The sequence below is a fragment of the Falco cherrug genome, chromosome 11, assembly GCF_023634085.1.
Source record: "Falco cherrug isolate bFalChe1 chromosome 11, bFalChe1.pri, whole genome shotgun sequence".
In the NCBI taxonomy this organism is placed as follows: Eukaryota; Metazoa; Chordata; class Aves; order Falconiformes; family Falconidae; genus Falco; species Falco cherrug.
Genome location: NC_073707.1, coordinates 22,691,807 through 22,717,400, shown reverse-complemented (window position 1 = coordinate 22,717,400; position 25,594 = coordinate 22,691,807). Strand labels below are relative to the sequence as shown.

Sequence of the window (25,594 nt, the reverse complement as noted above, 5' to 3'; positions counted from 1 at the left end):
TAATGTTGAAAGTGTTGGATGGCACAATATTGTTACAAACTTTTCCAACAAAAAATACGTCCATCTGCTACTTTATCAGTCCATGACTGGGCATCAACACCTTCACTAACTCTGCTATTGCTAAGAGGATTTTCCTTGTTTCCCAGCATTAGATCATGATATAGATATGCAAAGGAATCTTTCAAATACCCCCACTTTACAGTTAGCATAAGCATGAGAAGAAACAGAAGCATATCCCCAGAACTGATAACACGCAATAGAACAATTTGTTATCAGTTAATGAGACACTCTCAACACATGGTTACTAAATATTTGTCTGTATTGCTACAATGTTTCATTTCATTGCTGACACATTTCAATGACTTGAACCAATTTGCTTCAAACCTTCCAAGAAGTTCCCTGACATTTAATTCTTCAAGACAACCCAGCTATGCACTTAGTAAAACTCTGTAAGGACATGCTTATGGGCTAGAAGTCATGGCAGCTACCAAATGAAGGGTCACCCAACACTACCATACCTCCAAAAGCAGGAATTAACCAACTAAAGGCAATGAGAACAACTCTGATGTCAGCCCCTGCTTAGTCCTACGCTCCCATTTAAATCAGACTAGGTTAAGCGTGGCAAGAAAGCTAAATAAAGCATGTTCCTGCCCATCCTTACTAGAAAGTTAATGAATTAGAGTCCAACCATGTGGCAGCCCAAGGCATCACCTCACAGATCAACAAGTTCAAGTTGGCCCTTGGCTCCTGGCAGAGTTGGCAAAGCAAATCTTAGAAACCATCAAATTTGGTCTTTCAGCAAATGAATACTCTCCATGATCTGCCAGGAAGTCCTGTCCACAACTTTATTAGCCACTATGGATGCTGATATATAACAGGGTGTATTAATAGTCTCAATACAAGAGTTCAGCCAAAGGAAACTCTGCCTTGTTTTGGAAAAACATCTGGGACACAAAAAAAATCTCAAATCCTACATAGCCACTGAACAACCCACCCCAGGTGCTTTTGTGAATCCCTTTGTGAAGCTTTGATGAGCTGGGGGGATGCAGTTCCCGACTGGCAGCTCTGGATAGGCACAGACCTAGTGTTGACACTGTTGTACCAGGCAACTATTCATTTCATTCTCCAAAGTCAAATAAACTGTACTAGCAAAAGCATGCTTTGCCAGCACAAACTACATTAACATCAGGGTGGTTTTGCTAGGAACCCTATGTCTTCCCCTTTCCTATGCTTAAACAGGCAATTTAAAAGCTACTTGATATTTTTTGCTGCTCAGAGAAGCCTTGAAAATACTTCCCTCTCAAATTTTAAAAGCCAAAATAAGTTAGATTGTTTGACATTCCTCGTGCACCAGCGATACCCAGTATATGCCATATTATATAAGTGACTAACTCAAAAACTCCAAGCGCTTAAATGACTACTACAATATTTGGGATCAAGTTACCACACACAGGCAAAAACAACAGGCAAAACCAACAAACACCACTGAAGTGATCTCAAATGCAAGTTATGTCAACAAAAACACTGGTCACAGACAGGCCAGAAGTAACTAGCTATTTATGTTTTGCAAAATATTTTGCAGATTTAAGAGATTAAATAACCCACTAATGGTAGCAGCCAAGGACTTTTTTTCTCTATTTTGCTTTAAAAAGAAAAACACAAAGACAGCTGTTGGTATAGCTGCTCAAGGAAAGAGTTCTGTACCAGGAAGAAAAAAAAAAAAAAAAAAAAGACACTCCTTGGAAGATATCACAAGCAAAACCCTGTGCTCGAGCCCTAATAACACAAACAGGATCAAAACCCATCTACCACACTCCCCATGAGCTCAGCTCCACTCCAGCCTGTGCTAGGAACAGCTGTGCTTCAACACTGCTCTCAACATGAATTACAAGTTCAGCATTCTCTGACAGCCTTGGAACAGAACCACCTCCATGCATTTTACAGTATCTTGAAGGATACAGGTTAAATAAAGTAGATGGCTCAAGACTAAAGACAAAGCAATAGAGAGAAATGAGGATGTAAAGGGAAAGAATTCATTAGAGATGTAGGAGTGGAAAGGCAAGACTTGAGATACGTTATCAGTTCAGTAAGGTTTCATTGCAGCAAAGAGACTTTCAGGAGATAAAGCTGGTAGGCGGTATTTCAGATGCTCAGTCTGGGATCTAAGAGAAAGTCTGAGAGCACATTCTCCTTATCATGAGCAAATAAAACAAGATCCTTCTTCTCTGATGAAATGTAAACTCAAAGAATCCTAAACTGGAAGTTCTGCAGCACACTCCTGTGCTCCGTCCAAGCCCGACCACAGAGCTAAAGGGAGATCCTACAATGCTGCTGTGAGTCCCTCAAAAATAACCAAGTATGTGAATGATTTGAAGTTATCTTAATGATTGAAAAGTACGGCAGACTTCCGGGAAAGGGAATATTCTTGACGGAAGTGGAGAAGGACGGTGATAGGACAGCACTGTAGGGACTTCAGCAGATGGCAGATTGCATAATTAAGTTTAAAGTTAATTAAACAGTCATTCAAAGAAGAAAAACAATGCAGACCTACATTTACATGCACGAGCTCAGCCAAAATGTAAATTCTATGCAAATGTCCTGAACTGAGTGGATGATGTATTGAAATCCAGCTGCCAGAACTAGCTCCCATGCCCACCAGTCTCCACTAATTGACCCATTACAATGGGCCACCAGGGCCCATCCACGGTGTAAATCTGAGCTGTAACCTTCCATCCTCAAGACAAACCAAACTAAAATGAGAAGACAATGCTTAAGTGAAGGCCTGTCCACACCGCTCATAAATGTGATTGCAGGAGTGATTCAGAGCAATCAGTCCCTCTAGCAACAGCCCAACTGGCTACCAGCAACCCTGTACAATGTCACACAGCTGCGCCTGTGCCAGTCACTGTCTGGCTGTAAGTCATTGGTGTACCCAGGAACAGATCTGGAGAGCCCTCTCACCCTGCCTCTTTGGAAAAGGTGATTCTCTAAACATTTCGGGCAGAAAGTCAGCCACAATCTGCACAGAAGCATCAAACATCAAAAAAACCCAAGCACCAAGGGAATCCTTGCCACATGGGGAACAAGCTGGCTGCAGAAAGACAGCCTGCCCCCAGCCCGTGACTCCTGGATGGGGAAATACAGGCTGCCATGGTTTGAGTTTATAGGGCCATGAGCTGCTTTTGGAGGTGACCACTACACTGCGGCTGGTTGTAAAAGATTCAGACATTAGGCATTCTCGCAATGAGCCACGGAGAAAGAAACATTCCTATTTAGGGATGGCAGTAGCACAAAAGTGAAGTGCCATGGCCATGGATACTCAGGAACGTCAGGAGCAGAGACAGATGCTCATTCCCAGATCCATAAAAATGAGGTAGGAAGCACACGTTGCCACTGCTCTTTTGCTTTAAGCTGCACGTACTTATTTAAAACTTGTTCCGTACTGAAATCTAGGGGCATGCAGCACAAGGGAAAATGAAAACGTCCTTGCTGACTTTGGCTTTCTGAAAGGGCCTACACTTTGAAAAACTGAAATGAAGAAAAATGCACAATGGATTCTTTCTGCTGCAGAAAACAATGCTGTGGAAACTGCTCCTGACCGCCAAGATCATGTGCCCACGACACCATGCTTCCTCTTCCAAAACACTTCCAAGCATCCTCATGCTGCAGGATTTTGACTTCAGTAACTCAGACAGTAATTGCAGTTTTATTCAATTCCTCAGCAGGGTTTGTGTTGTAGGAATACTACATGAGTGCAAGAGCCAAAGATACCATTCCAGGCTGTGAACTAAGGGCTGGTGACGAAACTCATTTAGTAGCAATAGACTAAAAGTTTATCAAAATAGTTACTGTGCTCCAGCTGTGTGCAGCAGCACAGTGGCGTTGTCAGGGAGGGGATACAGCTCCTCTAGTTTTCAGGACTCTCTGTGAACCAGCTCCACCCTGCTCATGACCTCCTAACTACCTACTCCGCCTGGTGACTGCACTCCTCCAGGCTTCCACTCCTGCCTCGGGATGTGGGTCAGGGCTGCTTCCACTGTCCCCTCATCCTTCCATCCTCCCAAAGCATCTTCCGCTTCCATTACCTTGTGCTCTTTGTTTTATCCAGCAACTATGCTGTGAAAAGGCTTCTTCAAGACTTGAAGAAAAATACTTTAAAAACTTAATATTGCAGAAGTTCTCTCTTTGATTTCTGAGCTTCAGTAGTTTAAGGGAAGCAAGTTGCTCAAAGATCAGAGGAAGTCATGAGGCTTTGAAAGGCAAAATACCTGATGGGAGGTGCTAATGTACTGGAAGACATTAACAGTTGAAGAAATGAAAGAACTGCTTTCAGATTCATACCTAGCCCAAGGATACCAAATAAGCTGCAGAATAAGACGATTTGCTGAAGAACCATTCCCCATACTGCCCATTCAATGTAGTAGGTACATAATTCACAACCCTTAGTAACATTGGGGGAAAAGTCCTAAAAACATACAAACTGAACAAAAACACAGTATCGCTGCAGGCTTGTATCTGTAGAGAGCCTGAAATATTCTCCCAAGCATGACCTGCCCCATACATCTGTGGGCTGCAGCTACTAGTGTTGACACCTTCCTTCAGCACCCTGGAAATTTTTATTTTTGCCACAGAAGACATTATTTTATGCAATAGATCTCAACATTTTGTTTTCCATCCTGCCCCAGCCAAGTTTCAACTCTCTGTAGCTCAGGTTTCCCCACAAGAGGGAGTTAGGGACATGCAGCCCAAAGCATTTCATGAAGCTCGTTTGCAGGGGGGCTTGAGGTGGGAGGGCAAAACGTAGACACCAGCACATAGGTCAGGAGAGGCAGAAGCAGAGGCTGGAGAGCAAGACAGTGGTGAAATCCTTGCAGCAGCCACAGACTGGGAAGGAATCACAATTAGCCACTGAAGCCAGCTGCAAAGCATCTGTCCTACCTACCTGGGTACCCACAGCGAAGGAGATACTTCAGAGATTATCTGAACAACGGACCAGACCGGACTGGGGTGTGTGGGCTGGCTGACCTCATGGATAAAAAAGGACAGAGGGCTTTTCCAAATTAATTCCTGTTTGAACGCCAGCGTATTTGAGGGGTAAAACTTGTTATCAGGGCTTTTAAACATGCCAGTGACAGCCCACATACCACAAGCCTTAGTAAAACTGTTCCAATGGTCATTTACCCTCACTGCTAAATTGCACCGTATTTCAAGCCCAGATTTGTTTAGCCTCAAATGTGTTATATCATAATCTGCTCAACTGAGTAGCCTATTATTGAACATCTGTTCCCGATGTAGGCAATTTACTGAAAGCTCCCTTCCCCCAAGCATCTCTTTGATAAGTAAAGCAGGGTTCCTCAAATCACTCACTCATGATCCCAGCATTTTAATCTTCTTGTGGCCATCCTCTGAGTATTCATCAATTCATCACCATCCGCCCTGAACAGAGGGCATCACCACAGGATACAATACTCCAGAAGCTGCTGCCGTGCCAAAGACACACGCAGTCCATACTCCATCTTCCAATTCCCATGCTCATACATTACCCTTTTGGCCACATTTCACAGGAGGGGGATGTTCAGCTGACTAATCCATCAAAAGCTCAGAACTTTTTTCCAAGCTGTTGCTTCCCACACTAGGTTCCTCGCACTGCTAGCATGGTTCTACACTGGCCCAATAAATAGATCTTGTTTTGCCTGCTCCCAGTCCACCAAGTGATCCAGATGGCTGCCAGTAACTGCCCCCATAATTCAATACTCCTTGTTATCTCCAAGTCATCCAAAAAGCCTTTCAACCCTACTTGTATGTTTTCTTCCTGATGATTGACTGAAGTACTAAACAGCACAGGGTCAGAACATGACACTGCAGGAACCAGACACACCTGTTGGTAACCATTCTCAAGTTATTGCTGCATTTAATTAGTTCACCTAAACAGCTTTTAAACCATTACATACGTGCTGTGATTTTATTATGCTAACACACTAGCAACCACATTCATACCTTTATCATCAAACTTCTAACCTCATGAGAAACTGACACTGATGAAGTTCAACAGGACCTCTATTGCATAAACTGACAAGTCACACTAAAGAAAAGATGTAAAACTGATTAAAAAATCAATTCAGTTCTTGTGTTAGCTTATTATTTTTCCAGGACCAACACCACACTGACAGACATAGTTACCTGAGCTACATAATGGGGGCTAAAGAGAAGAAAAAACAGTCAAAAAAAAGAAAGCCAGGTTAACAGCAACAAGTGTTTCCACTGATGAACATTTTCACACAAGCACTAGTAGGTGAAAGAAGCTCCTTCACGGAGATGAAAGGTTTGCTGCCAAATGGAAGGGCTCCTGCTGCAGAACTCGGTCCCACTGCAGCACAGTGCACTCAGGACTCTGGTAAAGGGCATGGAAGACAGTTATGAGATCACACACAAAAACCACAGTCCCTGCAAGGGCAGGATCTCATCTCCCCAGGAGAGGATACATCAGATATTAACTCACATACTATAGCTGATGTTAGCCAAAAACATTAGTTGCACAAGATTCAGGAATGCAGGATTTTTTTTCTATCAAAAGCAAGAGAGAAATTTATGTTTGTGATGACGTTGCTAAATCATTAAAGAAAGGAGCATTCTATTTTTCATGTGTTTCTCAGATGGGGCCATACAATAAATCCAGTTTTCCCTCCTCTCTCATATCTTATTACTATGATTAATGTCACCTAAGGAACATTACATTGCACCTGGCAAGATTAGCTACATTTTAAAGATTTCCACAGCAACCAACATTCTCCATTTATTGAGCTGATTCTGTGGCCTTTACTAGATCACTGGCTTATATTTACTTGTGCCAGACAGGGAGATAACAGCATTCTTAAGTACTGAATTTCACCACGCAAGAACTGGAAGACTCACCACTAAAGTAGCATTATCTCAAATTTGCCTTACAAGAAGGGAAAAGCAGAAGCTGTGGTTCTTCCTCCAACTGCTCCCAGAGAAACAAAAGCAAATACAGAATTCACTGCAGTATACTGTGGAAAGACAAAACCCGTAAGATTTTGCCATTGTGTTAAGGCTGGTATCTCTTGACCAGCTGTGCCCATCAAACATGCAGGGAAGCCATTCCAGGGTATTTCCTTTACCTGTACTGAAACCCTTAAATGTCAGGGTTGCAGCCACAAACATAACACCACCATCCAACAGCAACAATTGTTTTTAAAGCTATGATACTAAACACCAGCCTGCTTGCCAGCAACACTCCTCCGTGGAAGCTGCCCAAGTTGGTTAAGTACCACAGGCTGGGCGAATAAATGCCAAGCGTCAGACAGATGATAAATCAGAAAGCACTGTGGAAATCTTACGCCATTTCAGAAGAGGCATGTTGTTACCCAGGAATTGTCTGTTTCTACTCAGGGGGCATGCTGACCCTGACAGATGGATAAGATACCTCCATCACATCACAAACCCGTGAAGCTTGTAGCGAGAGGAGCCTCAGGAGGCTACCTAGCAAAGCTGGTGGTGGTGTTCTTCCCAAGGAGGATATCTGCAGATACAAACTGAGACTGTATATTCCGCCCATCAAGTCCGAACCAATTTCATACCAAACAACCTTTACAAGCATCTTGCTCCACCCAAGCTTTCAGCATCAATAAAGCCATTTGCTCCCAGGTACTCAAGCTCCCAAGATCCTCTACAATCAAGAATGGCTGGGAGATGGTGTTCCCAAAGACCATGCTGCACTCCACATTTGGAGGACAGCTCTCTTCTGCAGATGTCTAGTTTTTTAGGCTTTCCAGCAGACTCAGGAATGTTCTATCAAACAGTAACATTCCCTCAAAAACAGGCTGTGAAGTGCACATACTCAAAAAGCAACTGAAACCTGGCTGTCCCCAATAAAACATGCAGCTTGGTCCACACTCACTGATAAAGCAATGCATCACAGATATTTAAGATGAAGTTCCACTTAGCAGCCATGCAAATTTCAATGACTAGCGTGGGACAGACAGATGCTGCAGAAAGAGTCAGTACTTCTGTCCTCAAGGAAGAGATGGTTTTAAACCCTTTTATGACAGAAACATCAGTCAGTCTGAAAAGTGATTTTGATGACTATCTCCAGATTGAAGTGAGAAAACCATTAGAGCCTTTGATCAAAATCAGAAAACAACTCAAGGGACTTCATAATATACTTTCTGTTAAGGAAGTTCAACCAAATGTTAGTACCCAAAGAACCTAGAGAATTGGAGATTTAGGGGAAAACACCAGCAGGAAAATGCTATTAGATTAAAAATTAAAAGCATCACAATTTAAAGTGGCATTTTAGGATTATTATATAGCTTACAGGGGTTTGTTTGAGAAGAAACTTCAGAACAGGAGGTTTTATGGTAATTCTCCTCACAGAGGTTATAGCTGTGCCAAAATGAGCAACAATCTGTGGAACAGCTTCTACATGCAGCTTTGTTTACCCAAACCCAAGAGTGCTGATAACGTAGAGTGAATCCAACCTGCAGTTTCATGATTATGTCACACTTCAGACAAGGGACAATGGAGTTTTGTCCACATGGCTCTCTCAGCTTCAAAGTTTCAATACTTGGGAAAAGTAGCTACTGTACAGAATGCCAGAAGAGACTGCCATGGCCAGTTTCCTAATTATCTGCTATGAAATTATTTCTGCCCCCCAGTCCTCATCTTGGAGCCTTACAGTACAGAATGACAAAGGCAATCCTCAAGTGCTTCTCACAGACAGCAATACGTACCAGCAATGAGCTCCAGGGCTCAGTGATGCTTGCCTGGGGCTCCACAAACCACTCCGCTTTCCCCCAAAGCCACTGGAACTACTGCACCACCAGAAGGACATTAATACAGCCCAGTCCCTCTGTGCCCACAGCCTGCCCCAGGGCACTCAAAGGGTTTTATCAGACCTCCATGTTTGCCTTCAATTTTAGTACTGTCAGTTTTAGGGACATTGCAAACCTGACCACGGAACAACCAAAGCCTGAGCTGAAGAGCTGTTAAGATGAGGACAATGAAACGAAGCGATATAAAAAGAGATACCTGGCTTTGAGATTAGCTCAAAGAGCCTTTTGGAAAGCCTACAACAGCCTGAACAGAATTAATTTATGAGGAAATGTCACTACTGAAAAGATGATATGCCTCACTGCCATGACAGAAGCAATTCTTGCCATCACAGTTTCACAAGCCTTGATTTAAACTGATCAAACCAGGCACCTGCCTATGCAAAGTAATAAGACTTATATCAGCATCAAGAGAGAAAGACAAGCTTTGAAGTGAGAAAAAATTAATCTGGTACTGTGATGTGTGAGTTCTCATACCTAAGTGCTTGCATACTGTAAAATCTTCATTTCACTTAAGCAAGAGTTCTAAAACATACTCAAACTGAACAACAGAAAAGATGTTTCTCTGAACCAAATTACTTCCCTGCCCCCCCCCCATTTCTTTCCTCCTCAATAAACTCTTTTCGTGTCCCTGCAAGCATTCTGGAGTGTAACCGATCTCAGCTACACAGGAGGGTGGCTGGGGAGGCATGCAGGGGGAAGAACAGGAAGGGTGTCACTGTTTAAGCAAATAATTTTCCAATAATCTTCCCCACAGCGTGAGTTTTCCACCTGGGAGGTCAAACATGAGGGCCACCATTTTATGCTCTAGGTCTTTACACTAAGCAAACAACTAGTTTTCAAAGGGTTTGTGCAACCTCACTCCCAACTAGACCAGGAGGGAACCGCAGGTGCTTGCTTTTGAAAGCCAGGGTATTTTTATATTAGATTAAAATCCATGTAGGCACCTATCATTTTTATGGCTACAAACTGTAAGCCTTCTAGGATCTCTGTTAGCTGCACTTCTCTGCTCCCCAAAAGTTAAAGGGTAAAAGGTAGCAAAGTCTATTACAACAGGCTAGCATAATAAGTAATGTTACAATGAAGCATGCAAAAAATAAACAAAAAAACCTCCCAGAAACCAAGCTCATCAACAAATTTTAACATAATCTGCCTCTGTTATATCTCTATGATCTGTCTTGCAAGAACTCATGAAAGTTTACCAACTTTAGCACATGATCTACTGTCACAGCCTCAAAAATATCACTATCACTAAGAAAAGCATATTACTTGTCACTCTTGAGTGACAGAGCATAGTTTTGTAAGACTGATTTAGTTAAACATTTACTTCATTTCCAATCCCAGGGTTGTGATAGGCCTCGGGCCCGTCTTACTCAACTGAGAAATCAATCTCTTTTCTACTTGTTACAGAGAATTTAATACGGTGACATTTATGAGTTCCTCCAGCAGTAGCTCATAAGATCAGGCTATCCAAGTATTTCACCATAAACAACATTCAGAGGAAGTTTTAACCCATTACACTGAGAGATCAAATTTGAACTTTGGCTTTGGTTGCTTGTTGATGCTTTGTTTTGGGGATTATTTTTTTTTAAGAAAAAATTGTATTTATCTCCGTAAGAGAGCTTTTTGCCTCAAGTACCACATTTCAGAGAGACATTCACTTTACTACTGCAAGATGTGGTCTCTTTGCTACTAACAGCAAAATTTACTGGAGTCAACACTCTGTATCAGGAATTACACAGGCATCTTAGCCCCTGAGTATTAGATGGACTTGGACCCTCCGCAAAGGCAAGCAAATGCTCCGGATCCAAAGAGGCAATGCAGAGAAAAGCGTGACTCTGCCCTGAGTCAGCTCAGATCCAGCAGTCTTACTAATTTGGACTCTACACCAGAGAAATTGGGCTCTCCTAGTCTTGAGCCTGGAAGCAGCACAGCCACATTCACAGAGCTTAGGCCAGGGCATTAGGTTCTGCCAGCACCAAGCTGGCTCCACATGAAGCCATTTATACATGCCGGATGGCTTACTTGTAAACCAGGACAAAGCCACCCACAGGTAACTAAGGGCTGACTAACTTGGACAGAGTAGAACTGGCTCATGTTAACTCACTCGTGACTAAAACCTAACATTCAATTCCACAGTAATTGTAGCAAATGGACTAAACAGTTCATCACTGTGAACTCACCTTGGACTCGACCTGGAGAGGAGTGACTGTTTTTCCTGGCATTTATTGCCAGCACATCCTCACTAAACTGCTCAGTCAACAAGTGTCCAGCTGCTGTATCTGTGTTGGCAGCACATCTGCCTCGTTTCTTATGTTTCCTCCTCCACATGTCATCCTCATCCTTTTCATCAGAACCAGAGGACTTCCGCAGAGCTGCACGGTGTCTTAGGCTGTTCGATACTCTCCCACCCAGGGCATCACTCATATTTAACAAGTCAGCTGCAGCTCCGTGCTGATGTACATAATAGTCTTCCTCCAACTCCAAGTCTCTCTCTGGACTAACAATGGTATTTGTTTTATGAGGACTTCTGTTCACAGCAGTTTGGGGTTTATTGTTCCCAAATCCTCCAGGCATAAGCTGTTCCAGATGAGATGTTCTGACCGGTGAATAGCTGCGCAGATTCAATCCATTCCTGGCTGGATTATCCTTCACCAGGCCTCTCCTCAGGGGTGGGTCCAGATCCGAGCTGGGGTCACTGGAGATGCTCTCTTCTAGCTGCATCTTCTGTGCAACGTGATTCAAATAGGACTGGAATCGGACGCTGTGGTGCTTTTGCACAAGCCTCGCATAAGCGTTCTTCTGGGGAGCAGCAGGCTTGCCCAATCCCTCTTTGGCACCTTGGGCAGAAGCAGTACTTCTCACATACCCCAGCTGATCCATAGTGCAGTAAAAGCCCCAAACTTCAGTTATAAATAGACACAGGGGGAAAAAGGGTTATTTTCTTGAAACAAAGCATCAAATAATTGATGACACTAAAAGACACAAAAATGTACTAAATGAGAACGTATTGACCTTTACAAAAATTCTGGGTTGGTAAGTCACTCCACTGAGAGGGAAGGGGTTTCACGACATTCTCAACATCTGCCCTGCACCAAATCCCTGTCAGTACCTAGGAGTGACCACAGCCTGTAAGTCATACCTGCCCATATGCCACACAAAACAGGGAATTGTGTCCTGAGGTATATACCCCAAATATAAAGGATTCCTTCAATCTGCTCTTCCCTGCCTTTGAAAAAGCCAGGTAAATTAAAGCAGTGACTGACAAACTTTATCAGATTTATCAGTTTAGTATTTATCAGAAGTAAAATCTTGTCATGTCCAACCTAGAGTCTTCAAAAATAGTCTTCATCCTTATTGAAGTGCTTCAATGTTGCTGTAAAAGCACACATTGCCTGTTAACTCCCTGCCACAATGACTGACGCATCTGGATTATACAGGACATTTGCTCCAGATACGAAGACTAACCATTTCAGCTTGTCTTTCTAGCCATAAACTCACTTCCCAGTATGATGGAAATAAAACACATTCCCTAGCACAACTAACTGTCTTGCAAGAACTCGTAATTCTTAGCAACTGAGACACACTGGCTGCTGCTCCATCCAGCACCAGTTTCTGCAGATGGTATTACACCTCCACCTTTGCTGCACAAACATGGAACTTAAGTAGATCAAGCATCTTCCAATCCTTTTTCAGCTGCTCTAGCTTTTAAGTGTTCAGAGCAAAACAATCTAGTAAATTATCCTCAGCTACTATTAAGGTAAATTATAGGTATAGACAGGACATTGCAATGATTTTTGCTGTATGCAACATCAAAAAGCAATATAAAAATATTGATAAAGGAGCCCAATGCAACTGCTGTCTTCTGCAGGTTTTCATAAAAGGGCCTCTTATCTTTCAAGACATGTTTAAAGCTGAACAGCTGAACTTCACCCCAGCTGGTACATTGAGAACTTCAGGGCTTACTATCATGTTTTATACCAGAACTGAGGGGCATTGGACTCTAATCTAAAATAAAGGATACCATCCATTAAACCTCTCTCTCGTCACCTCTCTAAGTACAGGGATGTTGGCAGAACAGAATACTGAGCTCAGCAGAAAAGAAATTTTTATTCCCTTCCCTACTTCCAGCATGCTTGGAATTTTCTTTTGCCCTTACCCAGCCCTCTTCTCCCTTTTGCTGCAGTTGCACAGAGGATAAGCATCCAGACAGTCTCCTCCATGCACATACTGCCTAGGAACAGGGCATCATCCAGCAGGGACCAAGGACAGCAGAGCCAGCTCCTCCTCAGAGCGCCTGCTCTGGCCCTTTCAGAGAAATAATGTGTGTTGCAGCAAGATTTACTTAAGTAATTGAGCACGGATGTGAGCAGGCTTCACAATACAAAGCAAAAATTAAAAATCCCTGAACAAATAGGAAAAATTCTTTGTGTGGTTTGTGATTCTTGTTCCTAAGATTTTTCCATTGTGCTGGCCAATAGCTAAACTTTTCTAATAGAGTGACCTGCTACAGAGCTATTACAAAACACTCACATGGGTAGGTCTACAGCAAGCTTTCTTTTAACGTCACCTTTTCCCATTGCCAGTTCAATAGAAGTAGATAACATTTATAAAAGCCAGCGAGGCTAACTCTTCAAACACTGGTTCCAGGATACAGGAGTTTGCTGTCTTTATTTATAAGCAAAGACTAAACATTTGCACCTCACCTCCACTATAATTTCTGCAACTTTCATCACAGTAGCAGTTAGCAACTGGTGCACAGACAAAAGACGGGGACTTACAAGCCCCCACACGTTACAATGTCATTCCTAGTCTTCCACGGACAGCCAGGACCCGCCAGGCTGCCAGCGGCCGGGCGCAGAGGGAGGCAGAGGTGGGCCCGAGGCGTTGCCCACCCAGGCTGGGCCCCACGGCGGGACAGCCATGAGGATGAGCGGGATGCCAGGACGGAGGCACGAAGGGAGATGCCCCCTCAGCCGGGCCCAGTGGGGAAACTGCCCCCGCCGTTCCCACCCGACTGTTTTTCCAAACGCCGCACCGGCCTCCACTCCCCCGCCCTTCACCTCGCAGGGGACGGCGCCCGGGGGGTGCCCCGGCCCCCCAGGCAGCGCACGACAGCAAAGGTAGGCGCACCCGCCCCAGCGGCACGACCGGGAGCGGGGGCAGCCCGGGGCAGGCCCTCGGCCGCCCCCTCCCCTACCAGGCACCAGCGCTCTCGCCCGGAGCGCCCCCGACCCCCTCGGGAACGCAACCCGGGCCGCCGCCACCCTTCTGCGAGGACCGAAGCAGGTGGCGCCCGCCGGACGAGCCAGCAAACCGCCAGGCCCGGCCCCCGCCGCGGCGGCACTGCCACGAGGGTGACAGGGCCTGAGCGCCGCCGGGACCGGCCGGGGCGCCGCTCCCTCCTCTCGGGACCCTGGCGGCGAGCCCGGGGAGGGGGCACCGCGCCCAGCCCGGCCCCACCACTCACCGGCCGAACCGCTCCCCCCGCAGCGCCGCTCCGCGCCGTTTAAATGTCCCAGCGCCCCCACCGTCCACTTCCGGGTCAGGGGAGGCCTACGGGCCGCGGCAGGGCCCAGAAGGCCGAACGCGTGAAGCGCTCCCTCCCCGTCCCTCCCTGACCGCGCCCCGCACCCCCGGGGCCGGCGCAGGACCCGGACCCCCGAGCGGCCTCTAGTGACACGGGGCGGGCCGCCAGCCCGTGGGCCCCGCCTGGGCCAAAGGACGGAGCTCGGGAAGGGCCCCGTGAGGCAGGCCCCGTGGAGAGGGCGGGCAGGTTGGCCCGGCGGGGGACAGGGTGGCCCAGGAGGGGACAGGGTGCCCCAGCCCCGCTCCCTGCAGAGGAGGGTGCTCCCTGCTGGCAGGGCCTGCGGGTCTCCACGGCCTGCCAGGAAAGGGGAGCCTCCGCACAGGGCTGAGGCTGGGCCTGGGCCCCCGCTTGGTCAGTCACAGCGGGTGAGGGTGGTAGGCCACCCAGGCTGGGGCTTCTGCTCTGGGGGGCTGAGCTGGGGCATCTAACGGGGTCCCTGCAGGGCCAGGGTGCTGCGGGGAGGTGGGGGACAGGAGGTGCTGGCACTACAGCAGAAGCCCAACCCAGACCATCCCCAGCCTGAAGGTCTGCAGACACCATGATCCCTGGAGTGTGCAGACACCCTCCTGCTTCCAGCCAGGGCCAGCTGGGTGCTCTGTGGTGTCCAGTTCACCGCCAGCACTCCTGCTTCATCCAAAGTTTCTAGCCAGATAGGTAAAAAACACATAGTTCAGCTGATTTAATACTGTAAAGAGCCAAAACTGCTACTGTCCCGGTGGAAACTCCCAAAGGTTTGCAGGCAGCTGTACCTCCAGAAGCCGCACAGGGAAGCCTCCTTCGAGACCTGCATGGCCTTGGCTGCGCTGCAGAGGAGAGCAGGCTCCTGTGTCCTAAGCTCTTCATGCTCCCCTAGCTCTGGGGGTTGGGTGCCAGGCAACCTGCCAGCCCTACAGCCCACCCATACCACAGCACCTGAGTAGTGACCAACTCATGGTACTGGGCAGCACTGGCCTGATTTCCAGCAGGGTAAGTCAGAGCCTTTGTGTCAGATGGTGAAGCATGAGACCAGAGTCAGGAGCTGGGGCTTTACTCCCTGTTCTTTCTGTGGCTGCAAGTCCTCCCACGGGGCTTCATAGCAGAGTCAGATCCAGGGTCTAGCTGACTAGGTTTGGTCACTTTGCTGTTAGCTGCAAACTCTGGCTGGGTTTGCCAAAAAACTTCCGCCAAAAGAAAAACTGGAGAGCAATAAACTGGCCTCATGGCACCCCCAGTCAACCCCATCTGAGCTGCCTGCAGCAGCTCCTTGGAGGGTGGAAGAAGGGTCCAAAGGGACCTGAGCTGTCATCTCCAAGTAGGGCTCTGAAGGGGAAAGGCTCTGTTTGGTCCTCAGTTTGGAAGGAACATGGGTCTGAGCAGGCTGTCTGTGGCTTCCCCTTCACTTAGGATGGGGAAAACACCTGCCCCATGGTGCTTGTTCCACATCCTGCATGTCAGTGCCCACAGCGCCTGGCATCAGTCACCTCTAAAGACCATGAGGCCACATCCACTCAGTCAGTAGCACACCTGTGGCTGCTGGCCTCTCCTAGACACAAACTGGCCCCGCAGCCACTGAGCCTCCACAAAGCCATGGTGAGCCCTCTGAGGTGGAGCTGCTGAAGGTGAAGCGCTCCATGGCAGCCATGGCAGGCACAGGCCTCTCCAGGTCCAGCCTTCAGGTTGGCCAAGGGAGCTGCCCTGAGAAAGCACCAGGCTTTTGCTGTAGGACCAAGGACAGCAAGACCTGCCTGCACAAGGACAGTTGCATCTCCCTGAGCACCAGGATGCCACCAGCAAAGGCAGGATCTTCATATGAACCACACAGAGCCAACAGGCTCTGCCTGTGATCTGCTGGTGCTCATCAGCTGCCCCCATCCTGGCAGCTCTGGCCCCTCAAGGAGGGAAGCGAGGACTCAGCTCTGCCCTGGCACAGCTGGGAGGCAGCAAGCTGCCCCACACCAGCCACACAGCTGCTGCACAGCCCAGACGGCAAGGAAGCAAGCAGCCCTCCTCCATGCGGGCAGAGCCACCAGTCTGGTGGTCCAGCCACAGCAGCAGGTCCCTCCGGCCCCAAAGACAGAGGGTGGAGACCATTTCAACTGGAGCTGGCCCAGGCAGAGCAGAGCCACATGGGATCACCCCTTCAGTGGAAGGGTCCGTGTTCCCCTGCTTCCTCCATTCCCCCGGCTGCTGCTAAAGCGAGGCGGTTGGCACAGGTCCTGCTAAGGCACAGCAGTGACACATCCCCAGCTGTGCAGGGTTGGTGCATGCCATCCCTCCGGGCTGCTCTTGCTGCATGCAGAAGTGGGGAGCTCATGCATTTGGAAGAGCAGGAGATGGGATGAGGGACTCAGGATGTCCCAGCCCCGCTGCCCCCCTCCCTGTGCCAGCCAGGTGGGAGCAGCAGCTCCTCTCTTTGCCACTGAGTCACGCCATGTCTCTGCTCTTCATCCCTGTGGGGATGAAGCCGAGCCCAGAGCTTGGCTAGGCTCCCTCCTGCACCAGGTGGTGCCACCAGCTGCAGTGGCTTTAACGTGCCCTATTCCTTCCACAGAAGATGATAGATGATGGGAGGAGGCGAGGAGGATTCAGTGCTTGTTAGCACTGCTGCTGGTGTTGGGGCCTGCAGTTTCGCAGTGTTATCATGCGTGGTGAGAGGGATACGGCTCTACAGCTGGACGCTTCCGTCATCCTCGCCTCCTGCCTCCAGCTGGGCCCCTGCTGCACAAGGTGCCATGAGCCCCCGCAGACTGGCAGGGCATTTCTCGGTCCTCCTCTCCGGGTAGCAGCCAGGAGTCTGGAAATCTGGTCTGGTCCATGGGGCAGAGCCTGCGTTTGTGCTCCCTTTTGCTTTGCCCCATCACTGTCCCAGACAAATGAGATACAGTAAATACATGTCACCCTCCTGGTGGCCTGCAGGCATGCAGCAGATCCCTGTATGGCTGGGGCCAGCTGCATGCCCATCCTTCGCACCCTTTGAAAGAGGCCTCATGCAAATGTGGCAGCAAGCTGGTGCCTCATGCAGGATGCCATCAAATGCAATCCCTCGCATGGAAGGGCTGGACCACTTCAGTCTTGCTTTTGGCTCCATCTTCCATCCACACCATCTTTGTGACTGCTGAGCAGAAAGCAGCTGTTGCCTCACTGATGCTTCCACGACCCTCCATGGCCAGTCATGGGCTTTCTGAAAGGGAGCAAGTCCATGGGCATATTTTTCCCCTGCATTCTCATTTCCTGGGGTCCTGTAGCAGCAAGCCCAGCCCAGCGCCTCAGCTTGCTTTCCCACAGTGCAGGATTATCTCACCATCTTCCCCCAGGCAGTAACTGGTAGCTGCTCCCCCGAGACGTTTGAAACTGGAACGTGTTGCGGCACCTCAGCCGAAGCGATAGCACCGCATGGCTCCTTGGCTGGGAGCGCTCCGCTTACGAAGGCTTTGGCTCCTCTGCTTGCAGTTTCAGCAAGGAGTAAGGGCCCACCCGGCACTCGTTTACATCAGTGTTATTCAGGAGTGACTGGCCAAAGGGCTGGAGCCTCCTTGAGATGACTCAATGAGGGGAACCCTGGATGGGAGCAGAGAGGTTCCTCTGACGCCTCTGTCTGCTTCCCACAGCCCACATAGCGTGAACTGACACTGCACATGGAAATTTTGCCCCTGCCAACCCAAATGTCACCTCTCATTGATACTGAATATTTCAGGCTACAGGCCATGGCAGAAGGATGGAGGTTAGCGGGGTGCTCTGCCTCTGCCTCCACCTCCCTGCCCTGCTGTTGTCCAGAGGATAGACCCACATGGCACGAGGATATTCTCAAAGGCAGAGCGGGGCTGCAGGTTTGCTCTGGAGCCTCTGAGCACCCTTGGAAATGTCTCAATTGCAGCAGCAGCATCCAGATTTAGGCCAGTCTCACTCGCTTTGACATCGCTCAGGCATCTGGGCACTTGACCTGAGGACGTAAGCCATGCTTAGGGGGATAGAGGGGAGTGAGACAGATTTATTACCATAAATAAGCTAAAAAACATCTCTCTCCACAGTAGATACACATCTGCTAACCATGTCACAACACATGTGGTCTTGCCCCACCTGTCCTTCAGCTTCTCCAGTCTTCTTCTGAGACCTCCATACCTCTGGTTGGGAAACAGCCACCCAAGATCAGGACTGGTGGGTTCCCATCTCCCTCAGACACAGCAGTGCCTGGAGGAATGCCTGCACCTCGCCGCAGGCAGGGGAGAAGATCTGCTTTGCCTGTGTTTGTCCAGCAAAGGAAAGGAAGAATTAGATCCCAGCGAAGAGGGACCAGCAGCCAAGAAAGAGGTGAGGGGGGCAGCAGAGGAGAGAGGTGGGGTGCCAGGGTAGGGCACTGAAGCAGAGGGTTAGTGCCCTTCTCCTGTTTTGGCTGGGGTCTCCTGGATGCCTTTAAGTCTCTTCCACAGTAATCCTACCTGGCGAAATCTCTTTTAAAACCCAGCCCTCAGTTTCCCTGCATGCTCCTGCCCTGCCAGTTGCAGGACTGAGCCTCCCAAAGGTGCTTGAAGTGGGTTTGGATGATGCCAAAGCTCCATGGGTCTCATCAGGGAACTCAGGCAGGGAGCTGCCCTGCAGTGAGCTACTGGGCTTGTGGGCAGCGGGGCCAGGGGATATGCAATGAGTTCAAGCCCGATCTGATGCTCCCAGGGAGGCAGAAAAGGTGCCTTCGAGGCAAGCAAGGGCTGATGAACCACACTGCTCTGCAGTCCCAGGGTTAGGCATTCACCCCACAACCGCCCATTGCTGCCACTCTACACCACACATGCAGGGTGGGATCTGAACAGCCCCTGTGGGGGCGGCTTTGGGGCTGCGGGCCAAGTGGGGACAGCACACCAAGGGTGAGTGATGGGTGATGCTCCAGCAGAGACCACAGGGCCGGGGGGCCAGTGGAAACATCCAGCAGCTTGGTGAAGGCAAGCAGGGGCTGCTGCCGGCTCCACTGCCGGCTGGCAGGCAGAGTGTTGAATGAGAGCGTAACTTATCAGTATTACCTCATGTGAAAGCCCTGTGCCTTTGTATCTCAAGCAAACACCAGCCATTATACCCCAGTGGGCCGGCATTGTTATTCTGTCTGGTTGCAAGAGGTTAGGGCTGTGGAGCCCAGCACGTCCACACCGCCTGTCTGTGGGGTGGCAGCGGGGCTGCCGTGACGCCCCACAGCCAGCAGCGCTCCCTGCCCGCAGGAGCGATGGCCCCAGCTGTTCCCAGGCACCACTGAGGCCCAGCTGGACCACTGTCTGCTCCACAAGGTTGCCCTGGCATCCATGGTGCCAAAATCTGCCCTTTCTCTCACCAGCCCCGTGCCCTGGCCAGGGGCACCCTGTGCTGCTCAGCCTGGCACCTGCACAAACCCTTCCATGGGAGACAGCCAGATTCCCTCCCAGGAAGGAAAAAAAGGGGCAGAAAGCCCAAATTTGGCTTCAGCAGGATTGCAGCCCTGGCAGGAGGTCAAGGACTTTACCACCAGCATCTCTGAGACCAACATGGATTCAGCTCCCTGTATCCCAGTGTTCCCCTGGAGTTTCCCACAGCTGGGGTGCTCCAGGGAAAGGCCTTGGAAGGCCAAAGGTTTTGCCCTGAAGGACCAATGCCAAAAGGAACTTCCCACTGCCTGGCGCTGGGCTCCCAAGAAGCCAGCTCAGAGGGGATGGAGGGCATTCGGGGATGGCAGGGGGGCAGGGGGCTGCTGATGGCATCTGCGACAGTGACAGGGTTTCACCCAGCCAAGCCAGGTGGAAGAGGGTCCTGCCAAGCTGGGGTGTGCGCCATCACCGGAGCCACAGGCTAGTGAGGACCTGCTCAGCTGGCCCGGATGCACAGGTAGCATGTTAGGGCACAGACTCCCCCCGGGGCTGCAGCAGAGTAACGTGGTGTGGTGGTGACATCCAGCTCCAGCACCGTCATGGGGTCCCCCCTGGGTACAGGCTGGGCATCCACCCCCGCTGACCTGCTGGATCCCTGCCCAGGACCTGCACAAGGCACAGCTCCCTGTGGGGACAAATGTGGGGATGGAAACTCAGCCTCTGGCCATTCTGGGCCATCAAATCTTTGGGCTGCGCCTCTTGCCAAATGGATGCTCAGTGCAATAACTGACAAGCCTGGGCTAATGTTGGGACCTCCAGGCTGTGGGTGAAACACTGCCAAACCCCCGTGTCTGGTGGGGAGGCATCTGAGAAAGGGAGGACAAAGACGACTGTGGCATTTAGCTTGGAAAATCCCAACAACCTGCCCCTACATTAGCTGGGGAGCCGAGGCTGCTGGCAGCTGGCAGCAATGCAGTTCGTATCCTCCAAGGACTGACACACAGGGAGGCTCACGGCATGGACTCACCCATGCATTAGAATTGCTTCATTTTCTCGATGTTCAACAAAAGTCCGAGACGTCGTGTTCCTGCTCCCACCAGCCCAGTGAGGCAGCCCAGCCCCAAAGCACAGCCATCCCAGTGCAGCTCTGGGGAAAACACCCAGACAGTCAGGAGGAGACTGAAGCATCCTGGAGAGCCCAGAGAAAATGGCAAAGCCCCAAGCAAGCCCCTGGGGGGAAACTGTGCCTGCCAGGATACCAGCACTTCACTAGCAAAGACCCAGGACCCTGGGGCTTTTCCTTGTCTCCTTGCCCTCACCATGCTGGGAGGCTCAGGAGGGGACTGAGATGTCCTCTCAGCCTCCGTGCCCTTGCTGTGTCTGCAGCCCCGTCCCCATCTGCCCTGTCAGGGCAGCTCTGCAAGGTCTCTCCCCATGGCGGTCCTGGTTCGGGAAGCAGGGATGTTGGCCATGTGTGTGTCCTGGGCCAGAGCCCTTTTCCGGACCCAAAGGAGACAAGGGAAAATGTAAAATTGTGTAGTGTTTCCTGTAATGCCTCATGCAGCAGCAACATCCAAAATAAACACCAGGGATGTTCAAACAGGCCGAAATCTCCATCAGCATTTCAAGATTCAAGATCTGGAGGCAAAGCAGGCACTGGTGCTGCCACAGTGCCCCAGAAGCAACACACCCCAGGGTGCAGAGCCAGCCTGTCCTCTCCCCGTAATGGCCCTTGTGACTGCCTCGGCTCAGGGGCTATTGGTGGCCACATCTGAGCTGGTGCTTCTGCCTCAGGAACTGTAGAGTTGTTTTCCAGAAAAGCTTGCTTCAGAGCATCCTCAGGGGGCATATCACCTGCTGCATCCTGCCACAGCAGTGGGACCACATGGTCCCCTGCCACCGCATGCACTAGGGAGTGCTCATCCACCCCTGCAGCCAAAATCGAAATCCCCCAACAAACTGCTTCTTGCTGAGCCTGCTGCCACCAGACCCCTAGAGAGGTACTCTAAAACCTGTAAAAAAACCATAAACTGTAAAAAACTCCTGTTGTGGTACATCAAACCCCCAGTGACATTCTCCTGGTAAACACCAGCACGTGTCTTGTTCCTAGTGGTAGTTGGTAGCTGCACTGGAGAGGAAGTAGCTCCTCCATCCTTGTACTTCCTCCGTCTTTGCACCTGCTGTGTCCTTGTACCAGCTCCATTCTTGTACCTGCTCTGCTCCCCTGGCCCTGTCCCAGGTGGCACCAAGCAACATGGGCAGGACAAGCAGAGAGCAACAATATTTTCTCCAAAGCCACTGATGGACTTTGGGATGGTGCTTCATCAACAGCTCCTTGGGTTGGCCACTGGTAGTGGGCCACTCCGGCATCTCCATCCCATGCACACAGCCTTTTGATGTTCTTACGTGGCATCAGCGAGAAATCCTCACGCTATAGTTATCCATTGCTCCATTGGGAAATGCTCCCTGGCCCATGGCAGCAGAAGAGACACAAAGACACAAATCTGGGCAGTGCTTTCCCCAAATCAATACAGAAATGTGCTCCCTAATGAAGAGTGAGTGGAAGAAAAAGGGGATAGATAGCTGATTGTTCACTGCTGCAGTGGCACAGCTTACTTCAGGCCAGAGTCCACGTTTCTGTCCTGTAAATCTTCTTGGGGTCATCATCTGGAAGGTGCCCGGAACCTGGCTCCTGACTTTAGCCAAGAGACCCAGGGCCCCAGGGCTGGCTGGCAGGATCCAGCCTCACCCACAGGCATCACTCACCCCTTCCTTGTGATGGGGCCGAAACACCCTGTGCTGCTGTCACACATACCCCCATGACCCATCTCCTCCCACCCTCCAAATCATGCTGCCACCAGTCACACTGTGTGCCCTCTTGCACGTGCACCCACTCCACTCCCTTCTCTGCTCCCTGCACACCGACAGGCCCCTCAAGTCCCCCTTCTCAGGGGTCACCCCCACGTTGGTAAGACTTGGCAGTACCTCCCCATTTTTAGCAGTGATGTTCTCTGCTTTGGGGCAGTTTCCAGCACATGCCCGTTCCCCCCTCACCCCAGTAGTGGGGCTTTCTGGAGGACAGGATACGTTTGGGTGATGCCTCCAGGACCCAAAGGGGCGAGAAGCTCAAATCCAGGCTGGATGGAGCCAGCACCGCTGCCACCATATGGACACCTCTGACCAGGCCTTAGTCTGCTGTCACAAGGGAAAGGGTGCTGGGGACATTAGGTGACATCGAGAGCAGTCAAATACAGATTTCCACACCTTTTTTAGGTCACCCTGAACCACCCCCTCACCAAACACATGGCAGCCTGTGTCGCCATAACCCCTGGTTCAACGCTGGTATTCCTCAGGGGCAGAGCAGCCCCTGGAGCCCCTCTCTCCCGCCAGCTCTCTTTGTGCCCCTGGGTGAGTGATGGGGAGGGGTGTCACCCCCTCCAGCCCACCCCGCTGGTCTCCATCCCTTCCTGCCCCGCCGTGCAGAATCCCCTTTGCTCTCAGCCAGTGCATTCCCCTGCTCTCAGCTTCCACCTGTGCCCCGAGTCTGCCAGTTCTCAGCCCGGGCAAGCACCCGCAGGGCCCAAGGCACACCCCTTCAAGGGTTAAAAGCTTTCAGGCCCCCATCCCACAAAGCAAAAGGGTTTCATGCTCTTAACCCCTTCCCGCCCATCTCTTCTCCCCACTGGGATCTTTTGCCACTCTGGTGGATCCAATCTGGTTTGAGTTAAGGGGCCGGGCTCTGACTCCAGCGACTTTCAGCAGAAAAGGCTGAGTAATTTGAATAACAAGACTAATTGGATTTATAAGGCACCCCCCTCCAAACCCGAGGCTCTGCACAGCGTGACAAAGAAAACACGCTAATGCAAACCACGCTGGTGGAAGCCGAGGGCACGGACGAGCCTCCTGCGGGCAGGCGCTGGCTGAGACCTGACCGCCTTGTGGCATGTGTGGTGGCAGCGCTGCGGTACTGCGGGGGGAGGGGCTGGGGGAGACGCTCCGATACAGCTGCCGACCCCACACCCTGCAGTGTGCGCGGGGGGGGGGGGGGGGGGGGGGGAGGGGAATGGCAAGAGAGGCAGCTCGTCCCCCCCTCTGGGACATTGCCCCCCAGATGTGTGCCGGGACCCCCGGGGGAAGGCGCAGGGCGTCGCTGCCCGCAGCACCGGGGCAGGAGCCGGCACAACCAGGGCAGGGATGGCAGGACACTGGGGACCTGGGGCACCCCGACAGCCCCAGGCTGCGGAGACTCAGGGTGCAGCTGCCTGCTGCTCCCCTGAACGAGCCCTGCTGAAGGGGGTAGTGCTGCAAAAGCCCCCTCCTTGCACCCCGGGGGGGGCTGGATGTTACATCTCAGCTACGCTTTGGGTGGGATGAGAGCTGAACCCCAAGAGAAGGGGCCTCTCCCTGCTCCTCGCCTGCACCCATGACTCCCCTGGCAGCCAGGGTCTGCTCTAATCCCAGCTCCATCGCCTTGCTCTGCCTGCACGCAGACAAATGCCCAAGCACAACTTTACACTCCAAAAAGTCCAAGTTGTCTCCACCTGGCAGGCATGATGGAAAAACCACTGAGACCTTCTACTTCCAGCTCCTGTTCATGTGGAGCTGAAAAGCCAGTCTCCTTTGAAGTGTCCCGTGCCCAGTAGCCCAGACTGTGGAGGAGGAAACATCTCCCTGCTGCCCAGCAGGGAAACCACAGACCCCCAAATTGCCATGCCCCCCTGGCAAGGGCAGCTCCCCAGGGATTTGGGGAGCAGCAGAGCCCAGAAAGACCAAGAAAAGCAGCAGGAGAAAGGGACCAGCCTGGACCTGACCCTGGAGAGAGGGAGAAGAGCAGAGAGCACGTCCCAGGTCCCAGGGAAGGGATTTGGGGTGCAAATCCAGGCTAGTGCAATCCAGCCCTGCATGCTTCTGCAAAATGGGGTGTCTCTCCTCTGGCCTGATCCCAATAAGAGCATCACCCCTAGCCGTGGTGCTGGGGGGGTGCCCAGCTCCATCAGCAAAAAGCAATCAGAGCCCTAGAGCTGCCCGATGCCAGTCACGCCAGCAGCAACGGCACAAATCCTGCCCTCCTGCATGCTGAAGGGGAAGGAGGAGGGCAGGGGGAAGCCCCCACTGTGTCCCCAGAGTCTCTGCGAGCTGCTGGAGTTAATTCCAGGGTCACATCCTTCTCCCGCACCTTCCAGCTCTGGGAGCAGGTCAGAGGAGGCCAGGCTGCACAGCCCTGTGGTGGGTGGGTCAGCCCTTGGGGTCCTGTCCCCAGTAGGGACCCTGTGACACTGACTGTGCCCTCAGTCCTGCAGAGGACAACCTCAGGGTATGTGAAAAGTCCCATCCCCAGGGCCAGGGACACCATTCATCCCCCCCCGCAAGAACAGAGAGAGCAGGTCACCCCCTCCAAGCTGAGGGACCCACCTAGGTGCCCTCAAGCAGCACCACTGCCCCCTGCATCCTCCTGTGCCCCAACATCCCTGCCAGGGAGGGCAGTGACACCCCTCCTGCCAAGCAGGGACCTGGGAGAGAAGCTGAGGGACAGACAGCTTCTGATTTAACCCTGGATATGGAAAAAAAGTGCTTTTTGTGCCCATTCCTGTGTTTTGGGCTCTAACCTCCCCCTCCGGCGCCCCCCCACCCACCCCCACCCCCCCCCAGCCTGCGACAGCCACCCCATGCTGGCCCGTGTTCTTCTGCGGGGGGTCACCAGGGAAGAGGAGGGAGCAGAGGGGCCGCGGGGCAGCAAGGCAAGGGGAGGGCAGACGGCTTGCAGGGGGGTCCAGGGGTGGCTGGGCAGTGGGGTGTGAAGCCAAATGCCCCCCGCTTTCCCTTTCTGCTCTCCGACTCCCTGAACTGGTTGC

The 25,594-nt window shown here is 51.0% G+C and overlaps 1 protein-coding gene across 2 annotated transcripts in view; it reads right to left on the bottom strand.

Annotated features, from left to right (window-relative positions):
* The window catches only part of DIS3L2 (DIS3 like 3'-5' exoribonuclease 2), a 195,498-nt gene extending 180,709 nt beyond the window's left edge, over window positions 1-14,789 (bottom strand). The window contains exons 1-2 of one of the 2 annotated variants that reach the window (XM_055723535.1): window positions 14,320-14,789; window positions 11,033-11,752 (exon numbers count right to left, since the gene is read on the bottom strand). In XM_055723535.1, the coding sequence (XP_055579510.1) occupies window positions 11,033-11,732 (700 nt within the window). In that variant the 5' untranslated portion in view covers window positions 11,733-11,752; window positions 14,320-14,789. The remainder of the gene's footprint in view (window positions 1-11,032; window positions 11,753-14,319) is intronic. The other variant, XM_055723536.1, reaches the window with a different exon arrangement.
* Between the last annotated feature and the right edge of the window lie 10,805 nt (window positions 14,790-25,594).